The following is an 11096-nucleotide window of genomic DNA, read 5'->3' as shown; positions in this document are numbered from 1 at the left end:
AGGAATACACTTGTCAGTTGCCTTGGAGATAAACCGGTTCAGGGCAGCAACCTGACCGGTAAGGCTCTGCACATCCTTCTTCCTTGTGGGAGATCTCATATCCAGCAAAGCCTTTATTTTTTCCGGGTTGGCCTCGATGCCTCTGTTGTTGACCATGAATCCCAAGAATTTTTCGGAAGCCACTCCAAAAGCGCACTTCAGTGGATTTAGTTTCATGTGGTAGCTCTTGAGGATCTCGAACATTTCTCCTAAATCACAAACATGATCTGCGACCTGCTCAGACTTAACCATCATATCGTCGACATATACTTCCATTGTTCTCCCAATCTGCACTTCTAACATCGTATTCACGAGCCTCTAGTAGGTGGCCCCAGCATTCTTCAGTCCGAACGGCATAACTTTGTAGCAGTACAGCCCACGATCGGTGATAAACGACGTGTGCTCCTCTTCGCTAGGATTCATGGGGATTTGGTTGTATCCCAAGTAAGCATCCATGAAACTGAGGAGCTGGTGCCCTGCTGTTGCATCCACGAGCTGGTCAATCTTGGGAAAGGGAAAGCTGTCTTTCGGGCAAGCCTTATTCAGGTTGGTGAAGTCGATGTAGGTCCTCCATTTTCCGTTCTTTTTCTTCACCAGGACTAGATTGGCTACCCAGACTGGGTACTGGGCTTCTCTGATGAATCCATTGTCCAGGAGTTTATCCACCTCCTTCTTAAGGGCGGCATAACGCTCTGGAGTCATTGGCCTCCTCTTCTGCCGTACTGGTCTGTAACTAGGGTCCATGTTGAACCTGTGCGACATGACCTCCGGGGCTATGCCTACCATATCTTCATGGTTCCATGCAAACACATCCAGGTTAGCTTTAAGGAATTCAACCAATTGACACTTTACCTCAGGGGCTAGATTCTTTCCGAGCTTCAGACACCTTTCAGCATCTACCTCGCCGACCGGGACCTCTTCAAGTTCTTCCACTGGGCCGGAGGCCTTATCACAATCCACTTCTCGAGGATCTAGGTCGTAGTTTACCCTGCTCTGACCTGAAGGTCACTGAGTTCCGCCTGCGACCAGGTTCACTTTCTTTCCTTTAGCCCCCATTTTGACCGCGTCCTCATAGCAGCGTCTCGTGAGGTGCTGTTCTCCCCACACACATCCTGTTCCATTATTGGTCGGGAACTTGACGGTCAGAGCCCTAGTTGAGGCGACCATGTCCAGCTCGTTCATCACTAGCTGCCCGAGTACGACGTTGTACGCTAAGGGGCAGTCAATAATGAGGAATTCTGCCATAGCCATTGCTTCGCGACCTGGGCTCCCAACAGTGAATGGGAGTTTAACCCGCCCTATGGGAACAACTGCGTCTCCTGTTAATCCGTAAAGCAGCTCTGGGGACGGGCTCAATTGCTTGGGCCCTAGTCCCATCTGGTCGAAACAGGCCCTATACATCACGTTTACCGAGCTGCCAGTGTCCACCATTATTCTTCGTACTTCCATGTTGCCGATGTGGGCACGAATGACAAGGGCGTCATTGTGCGGCCAGTGTACGTCCCTGGCATCATCTTCGGAGAAGGTGATTTCTTTCATTGCCACCCTAGCTCGCTTAGGCAGTCCCATCTGCTCAACAGATCCTGCTATCAAGACGTGATTAGCTTCGCGCACATACCTTTCATGCGACCTGTTCGATGTACCCGCGAGGTGAGGTCCACCGTGGATTGTGTAGATCGTTTGAACCGTAGGTGCATGCTCATCCTTGGGGGGAGGTCGTTGTTGATTCGTCTACTGGGGTGGCTGGTTTGCAGGTCGCACCACGTAATCTCGCAGCCAGCCCCTTCGAATCAGTTCTTCAATTGCATCTTTCAGGGCGTAGCATTCAGAGGTGTCGTGCCCCACCTCGTTGTGGTACACACAAAACTTCTCTCGGTTTCTGAACTTATTGGGAGTTTTTATCGGGTTCGGCTTCCCGAAATCTTCTCTCCTCTTTTCCATAGCGAAAATCCTCTCTTGAGAATCTAATAGGGCCGCATAATTGTTGAAACAGCCCTGCCTTGGAGGTCGCTTCTCTCGCTCTTCCCGTCGAGCTCGCTTGGCTACCTGATTGCTAGACTGCTCATCACGGTTGTCCCTTCCATTTCCCCGTCGTTTCTTTTCCTATCTCGGCTAGAACTTCTAGCTTCCTCCCTATGTCCAGCGGGCTTCTTCGAACCGAATGCCTCTTCCCACCGGATCTCCTTTGCAGCTCGCTCATAGAACTCTCCCAGATCTGTAACTGGGGATTTGTAGATGCTCTCGTAGAGCTTCCCGTCTTTCTGGAGGCCTGCCGAGATGGCTGTCAAGATACTTTCATCAGAGGGACTTTCGACGTTACTCACCTCGCGTCGGAACCTGGCGATGTAGTCCTTGAGGGACTCGCTCGACCTTTGGAAGACCGTGGCAAGGTGGCACAGAGGAACGAGCTGCCGCCTCAGTGCCTTGTACTTACCGAGGAACCTCCGCTAGCATTCTTCCCAGCTGCCAATGCTGCGAGATGGAAGGCTTCTGAGCCAAGCACGCGGAATATCTCCCAAGGTCGCAGGGAACACCCGGCACCTTACTAGCGAGCTAGTGGTCTGCAGGTCCATTTAGACATTGAATGCGTCCAGATGGTCGTAGGGGTCGCTGTCCCCATTGTACTGTTGTATGCTTGGAACCTTGAATCTCCTGGGGAGAGCTTCGAGCTCGACTTCTCTCATGAATGACGTCCTCTCTCCGTAGCCACTATTTTGGCCACGAGCTCCCTACTGCGCCTCCAACTCCTGCACCCTTTGGAGCAACTCCTCCACGACTGTGCCCTGATCCACAGATCGCTGGAGCTGCGGTCGCCTGCTTCCTCTCCCTGAGGAGCGATATAACGGGGGGTCTGTACCTGGACTTTGAGTTAGAGGAATTTACTGACCCTTCTGGCGAGGGAACTCTGTCAGCTTCTCTTTCATTTAGCGGGGGCCTTTCCTCTCGTGGGTGGCGAGCTCTCCGGGGTGATGGTGGCTCTGGCTGTCTCGGGACCGTTTGCGGCTGGGCCCGGGCAAGGGCCCTGACCGCTTCAACGAGCTGCCTTACGGTGTTTTCCAGTGCCTCCTGGCGTTGCTGCCAGGCCTGAATTGCCTCTGCTCCGACGGTTAGGGCGGCAGGTTGGGCCGGAGCCCGCGGGGGCACTCCTATAGTGACTCTGGTAATTAGTGGAACCAAAGTTTTCGTTGCTGGGGCAACGGACCCTCCGATAGGTGGATCGATGTGCGGTTGGTTGTGACGATTTTCTGGCAAATCAGCGATTGCATCAGAGCTTCATGCATTCCTTCATCTTGCCATTGTTATCGATCAGTGCGCGCCCTCCTTCTAGCGCCAAGATGTTGACGTACGAGAACCATCAACCGGAGTCCGAGAGCCCACAATGCGATAACGGGTGCCGAAGAGTAAGGAACAGAAGCAAAAGAACAAACAAGAAGCACACAAGATTTTTACGTGGTTCAGCCCGAATCGTGCCTAGTCCACGACTGTTCTCTGGTTATTCTGGCAGAGTCACAGTATGTAATTCAGTCATCCTCCTTTTACAGTGGCGTATCCTCCTCTATAAATAGAGTCGTGTTGTTTACAATTCGAATCAGTTCTAAGTATGGAAGGAGTCTATTCCGTTGATGGCGTTTTCCTTATCGTTCGGAATATCAGGGATAGGTTCCTTGTCTTCAGGGATTTGAATTACTTCTGATAGGCAGGTGTATATCGCTTCCGATTATCTCGCGGTCTTCTGGCTGTTCTAATCTTTGGCGCGTCTTTCGACGAAGCTGAAGTCATGATGTTGTGATACTGGGATGTTGTTTCGAGCGAGCTAGCTTAGGGTGAGCTCGCTGTCTTGAAGCGACCTGACTTTTTACCGTGAGACTCTTCATTGGTGGTCCTCGATCTCTGGATCTGGCGGGCCTCTAAGGAATTCCGGCCAGCCTATTGGGCCTTGGGTATTTTGGGTTCGCCCTGCGGGACCGGGTCCAGCCCGTTAGCTAATTCTCGGAGATCGTCCATAACAGAAACCAATCAATATTGGGGCACATATGAAAAGAGCAGCCAGAGTCCATGATCCATTCATTTTTAACAGAACTAATAGATACATTAAGCACCTCAGCTAAACAGTTAGAACTACTAGCTACTACTGTTACATTACCCCCTTGCTTCTGTTTTTTCAAATAATCATAACAATATTTCTTTGTATGTCCCTCTTTCCCACAGTGGTAACACTTCCATTTTTGTTTTTGTTTTCCCTTCTTATCTTTCTTTTTTCCCTTCTACCATGACCCATTAAGTTGTTCTGAATTCACAGTATAATTTCTTTTATCATCATTTCCCTTTATAAATAAATTATTGCCCGTTTTCTTAGATGTACTAAGTTCTAGTTCCCTAACCTTAATACCAGAAACAACAAGTTCCATACTAGGGACTATACCAGTATAACGTAAAGCATGTTTCACTACATCATAATCATCAGGTAGAGAGTTTAACAAAATCATGGCTTCACTAGTATCACCTAAAGCCTGATCAGTACCTCTTAATAACAAGGTAAGTCTAGTAAATTCATTTATGTTTTCATCCATAGACTTAGAGATATTCATCTTAAAGTTAAACAACATGCCTTTTAAATAAACCAAATTTGGAGCAGACATTACAGAATTTAAAGATTCTAATCTATTCCACAGATCAAGAGGTAGAGATATACCATCAACCTTACGGATTACAGAGTCACCGAGATGGAGGAATATCAAATTAAAAGCCTCTTCTCTGATTTCATCAGTTCGAGCTAGCTGCTCAGGTGACCATTTGCGGTCATCTGGCTCGAGTGCTATAAGCACTTTGTGATGAGAGAGAAAAACCCTCATCTTCTTTTTCCAACTTCCGAAATCCCCCTTTCCATCGAATGTACCGATTTCAAATCGGGTTGATGTCATTTTTGTGTTGCACGAAAAATGCCCAAAAGTAAACCATAGATTACTGACCGAGATCTGTACAGCAAACTCCCGCTGACAAAGTCTCTTCAGAAAATCCTAGGATTTTTAAAACCAACACTGACATAGAGAAAGAAAGGAAACCCCTAGATTTCGAAGAAAAAGAATTGAACACGATTTTGACAAAAAACTTTGGACAAACAAACCAAAGGCTCTGATACCACTGTTACAAATAAACAGAGATAGCAAATCTCCACACACACAGTCAAAATCAAGCACTGATGATATCAACAAATCTGATTGAGAGAATAAACACGGCAGATTTAAAAACATAAACGAAACAAGAGGCATACGATTTATAGTGGTTCAGCCCAAATAGGGGCTACGTCCACTTGAGCTTTAATGAGAAAGGCTCACTCCACTATATATACTCAATCCGATTACAACGAAATCGAAAACAAAACAACCCTGGTTCTCTATAAAAATGCTCAGAATCACTAACAGATTAAGAGCTTACCTTAGATAAAAAAAACTAGAGAAAACATGGACAAGAGGAAGACGAACTGTACATAAATTTACAGAGAGAGAGAGAGAGAGAAAGAAGGTAAAAAACCCTAAATGACAACTCTTGGCCAACCCCTCTTTTCTTTTGTCTTCAACCTGATCAAATCATCAATCTCGAGGCGAGTGATAAATAAGGCAACTAGATGGCTGAGATCGCACAACATAAAGGAAGTTGCAACGGCTTGGATGGATTCGTGCAAGTGAAACAACTACAGGCTACGGGACAAAAGCCAAAAGCCAAAGGGCTTGGGCTGAGCCAATGGTGGCTGCCAAGTGGCCCTCTAGTGGGCGCCCAAAAGGGCAGCCCACGGTTGCCAAAATGGCCCCCCAACCTTTGGGCCTCATTTGGTGTTTCACAAAGAATATATAACACTCATCAATTCCCTCAATCTTCATTTCCTATTTATAGGCATTTTCATGCCTTGACAGCCAAGTTTCAATCCAAAAGTAAAATTAAATGGAGTCCGCTCACGTCTCATGCCCGTGCTCCCACTTTCACATTTTAATGTATATTAATATAATATTAAATAAAATTATTTTTTATTATATAATATATATATTTGGTACCATAACTTATATATATTAGCTATATGCCTATACCACATGTATTCCCGTGAGCAGCCTCTCCATCTCCACAATACCAATTTTCCTTTTATTTATTTCTAAAAATCTAGCCATTATTTTTTACTTTAGCACCACCTACCTTTATTATGATAATTATATAAATAGATGTTTATCCCCTTACAAATTGGGCAGCCCTTTCAATGACTTCTCTTTTATTTTTGCTAATATAATATGAGATGCAAGTTTCCAATTTCATTTCTTTTCTCCCATAAACATCATAAATTTAATATCATCATTTAAATTTTTTAAATCATAAATTTTTAATAAATCATTTTTGACACTCAAAATTATATATTATTACTTTTTTCAAAATATTAGAGGGTTCATCTCAATCCTGTCTATGATGCTCGATATTGGGCATGGCCCAATTTAACTTAGTTTGGTTGAATTTTGTGCTCAAAGTTAGCTTTTAGACTTAGCAAATTTTCCCAATTTAAGTAATTTTGATAAATTTACACTTACGCCCAATTTTGTCTTGAATTCTTATTTAGCTCTTTTGGATTCTTCTTGAGATTTGATAATGTGCCAAATTATCACTAAGCCCTTTTTGGATTTAATTTCAATTAATTTTAAAATTCAAAATTTCTAAAATTTTGAATATTATTTTTAATACCTCTTAAAAAAATTTCGTTCTCAAAATTTGCCGAGCTTAACTCTTCCAAACTTTTTTGTAAAAATCCATGGTATTACATCCAATCTTTCTAAAGAAATTTCATGCTCAAAATTTTCTTATGCTTATTATATTTAACCTTTATTTCATCTTGTCACCTAATTTAACTACATAAGACTTCACCTACTCAGTTTCAACTCCATCATTATGTTCGTCGTCTTAGTAGTGTTCATGTGCACAATTGTAGAATCAATCATTTAGCCATACTAATCGCCTTTGGTAAAATGATCCTAATTTAGACTCAACCCCTTTCTAGCTGTCTTGGGTGATACTTTTTCCCTATCAAAAGTTAGTCTCATTTTTGTATTGACCGTTTTATGTCATATCCACCTAATTTGTAGTCAATCACTAGGATGCCTTAGGGGATATTCACATAGTTTGAACTCGACTCCTTACAAACTTTGACTGTCTTGGATAATATCAACCTAGTTTGAGTTCAACTTATATACACCATTTCTTGATCACCTTAGACTACGTGTACCTAGTTTCAACTCAACCATTACATTGGTCGTCTTAGGTAATGTCTATCTAATTTTAATATCAATCATTTAGCCACTCTAATCACTTTAGATAATATCAACCCAATTTGAATTCGACCATATCCATTGATCTACCTTGGGTGATATATATCTAGCTAAAACTTGGTCTTTATCTAGACTACCTTAGGTGTATAAAGACATCCAAATCACTATCTCATGTTCAAATTCCCCTTTCACAATTGTCATATACCTTGGATTTGGTGATCCATACATTTTCCCAAGGGTTAATAGCCTGGTTTTTCCTCAACTTAGGGTCATTTTACAATTTTATCTTGTTTTGATAATTGTTTCAATTTGGTCCTCATACTTTAAGATTGATGTCAATTTTATCCTCGATCGACTTAGTGTGTGGCCCAACTAACGTAGCCTGTTGATTTGTCCAATAATTGACAAGACAAAATGACGTCATTTTGCTGATGTCTCAATCAAGGATAAAATTGACATCAATCTTAAAGTATGAGAATCAAATTGAAACTATTCTTAAAAAGGGGATTAAATTGAAAAATGACCCAAAGTTGAGGATAAATTAGCCTATTAGCCCTTTTTTTTTTTACTTTTACCCAAACACCATGAAAAATAACAAAATACTTTTATTTAAAAAAAATGAAAGAATCTTTTATCCTTTCTGGTGCACAAACGAGTTATAAGTTGTTTTTGAACATTAATATCTTTTGACAATTGTATTCTAACCAATATATACATATATAATTATAATTGTATGTGCTTGTTAATTAAATACCAATTGAATGTAGTTATTATTATTATTATTATCATTATTATTATTATTATTATTATTATATTTTAACTTTAAAGATATCATGTTAGAGTAATGAAAATATGTGACTAGATTAATACACTTATTATGAAGAATTGTTTCAGAGGCCTTGGGCCATAGCCCTAATCACCTAAAAGTAAAAGGGTGTGATAAATGAATGTTTCAGGTAGCCCACTACTATGTACCCATCTTGTCCTGACAAGACAACGAATTCAAGCAGCTCTCCAGAGCCAATGGGTATGGGTATGGGTATGGGTTGATGTTCACCCTTTGTAGTAATAAACATTAGTCTTTTTTTTTTTTTTTTACTTTTACCCAAACACCATAAAAAATCATGAAATACTTTTATCAATCAATTTGGATCATTATGAAAATGTAAACACTAAACTGAGAGCAAGATAAATGAATCAACAATAACTTCAAATTTTTAATATTTTATTTTTAAAAATAAAAAATAAAAATAATATTTATTAATATAATTACATAACAAAATAAGATACATTTATACTATGACTACTAAATAACAATCAATAAATTTTACATTTTAATTTCTAAATGTAACAAATAATATAAACAATTAAACTAAAACTAAACTACACAAAATAACTAAAATTAAACTAACACAAAATAACTAACTTTAAACAATTAAACTAAACTAAACTAACAACACAGAATAACACAAAATAACTAAAATTAAACTAACAAAAAATAAATAACTTTAAATAATTAAACTAAACTAAAATAACAACACAAAATAACTAAACAACACAGAATAATTAAAATTAAACTAACATAAAATAATTATTAACTGAATAATAAAACTAATCTTAAATTAAATTACTTCCAAAAGATTGAAAAAGCGATAGGAATGGCACAGAGGTGGCACTAGCGAGAGGCAGTAGCGGACGAAGAAAATAGCGCGGAAAGAGATGGGAGAGAAGAGAGAAATCGCAGAGGGAGATGGGGGAGAAGAGAGAAATTGCAGAGGGAGATTAGGAAGAAGAAAACTGCGCAGGGAGAAGAGATGAAGGTCAAAATTTTAAAGTCTTTGTTTAGTGACAGAATTTAAAAAAAAAAAGGCTAATGTTTATTAATACAACGTTGGTTCGTAAATCTCGTGTCATGTCGTTTTCTCGTATCACCTACCTGAATGACTCCTTAGTTCCCGTTATCATGGCAAATTCTTATATTAGAAAATCATCACTTGATTTATCTCGATCATCTAGATATAACCATCAATTAGACATCTATCGTAGATAGGTTTAGTTCCAAATGGCTTTGTGAATGAGAGATAGAGAGTGTGTGTGTGTGTGTGTGGACATTTTGATTATGGCTAAGGATCCAAAGAGGATTTGACCATCATTAGACTTTTGGCAATAAATGTGAAAAATGATAGTGACATAGAGAGATAGTAGGCATTTTGACGATATTCGATAAAGATTTGGCTATCGATACACTTTTGACAATGTGTGTTGAGAGAAAGAGATATTTAAGGAAGCGGAGAAATGAGAGAGAAAGAGAGAATAAATAATTTAAATACAGATAATTTAAATTAAAGATAATTTAATTTATTGTTGACAAAATAACACATAAAGATAATTTAAAAGAACTTTTAAGTAAATATAAATTCCATTAAATATTTTTAATAGTATTTAGTTTAACATAAGAACATTCTTAAATATACAATAAAATCTAATTTTATTAAAGAATAAAAAAAAACAACTTGTAAAGAAAAGGGTAAAATATCCCCCCCCCCCCCCCCCCCCAAAAAAAAAAAAAAAACTCAATTTTCACATTTAAATTTTAGACTAGTGTTAACACTTTTAAATTTTTATCATTAATTGCTAAAGTGATAAATAGTCATATAGATGGTTTCCATATCAACCCTTATTTTCTCTCGCACTTTTCCTAGTTAGAAATGACTTTCCAGTTAAAAATGACAACCATGGTCAACCTCATTAATTTGACCATGGTTGCCACTTCCTATTTTTCTTCTTCTTTCGATCTTTTGTATCTCTTTTCTTTCTCATACTAGTTAGAAAAAAGACAACCATGTCCGAACTAATGAGTTTGACCATGATTGTCTCCTCATCTTCTTCTCCCCTCCCTTTTTCACACTCATTGAAAAAGAACAGTCATGGTTGAAACCACCATTGGTTCGACCATAGTTGGTCTCATCTTCTTCTTTCTTCTTCTACTCTATTTTGCATTTAGCTCATAAATTTGTGATGTAGAGCTTGAAAGTAAGTGGTGTAAATTGTTGTTTTGCATTTTATGTTGTTTTATGATGAAAATATTTTGTAAATGATTCTCTCTTGGTGCTCTTAAATCATTTTATATGTTCTGCAAGCACTAATCATGAAAATTAATTTTATCTTATGCCAAAAATCTTGTGATAAATTTTCTTGATGGTATTTGAAAAATTATGTTTTTATTTGGTTAAAAATGTTGTATCAAAAATAGTTTTGAATGTGCTTGAAATTGTACCAATTTTCTTATTTTGCATAGGCAAGACTGTCAACCATCTTTCTAAGTTCAGTCTACCATTTTTGGACCAAGAGTCGACTCCTAGTCATGGAAAGTCGACTCTTGATAATGCTACTCGACTTTGGCAAAGCTTTAGTCAACATAACTGAAAGTGTGTTTTGAGCCTTTCTCTGAAAGTCAACTCTCGCTCTCAAAAGTCGACTCCCAGTCGATTGTTTCATATATACAGTCGACTAGTTCTTATAAACGATCGACCGTTTTTGTCTCTAATGGCTAGTTTTGGAAGTCCAACAGCTATAAACATCTAATTTTTCTTTTGAAACTCTTGAAATGCTTATAAATATAATTCAAGGAAGTACTTTGAGAAGACTAATAGATGGGAATAAGTTGAGTTGAGATTGCATATTATATTCATACTTCTCAAAATTATTTGTGCTTTATTTTTCTCTCAAAAACCTTTGTACTTAATTTGTATCATT

The 11096-nt window shown here is 39.2% G+C and overlaps 1 protein-coding gene across 1 annotated transcript; it reads right to left on the bottom strand.

The window, feature by feature from the left end:
* Positions 1 to 357: 357 nt before the first annotated feature.
* On the bottom strand, positions 358 to 1608 carry LOC127808243 (uncharacterized). Its single transcript, XM_052346730.1, has 2 exons — positions 1149 to 1608; positions 358 to 1037 (listed from the first exon to the last, which is right to left on the bottom strand). The coding sequence occupies exons 1-2, from the start codon at positions 1606 to 1608 to the stop codon at positions 358 to 360; spliced, it is 1140 nt and encodes a 379-aa protein (XP_052202690.1).
* Positions 1609 to 11096: the final 9488 nt, after the last annotated feature.

This window comes from Diospyros lotus, chromosome 1 (assembly GCF_014633365.1).
Source record: "Diospyros lotus cultivar Yz01 chromosome 1, ASM1463336v1, whole genome shotgun sequence".
In the NCBI taxonomy this organism is placed as follows: domain Eukaryota; kingdom Viridiplantae; phylum Streptophyta; class Magnoliopsida; order Ericales; family Ebenaceae; genus Diospyros; species Diospyros lotus.
This window is presented reverse-complemented; position numbering and strand designations above follow the sequence as displayed.

Bases quoted from the DNA above. Each gene is read 5' to 3' on its own strand.
- LOC127808243 (XM_052346730.1), bottom strand. From the start codon at position 1,608: ATGGGACTGCCTAAGCGAGCTAGGGTGGCAATGAAAGAAATCACCTTC. The intron at 1,038-1,148 runs GTGTGTGGGGAG...AGTGACCTTCAG, and splicing joins GACCAATAATGGAACAGGAT to GTCAGAGCAGGGTAAACTAC.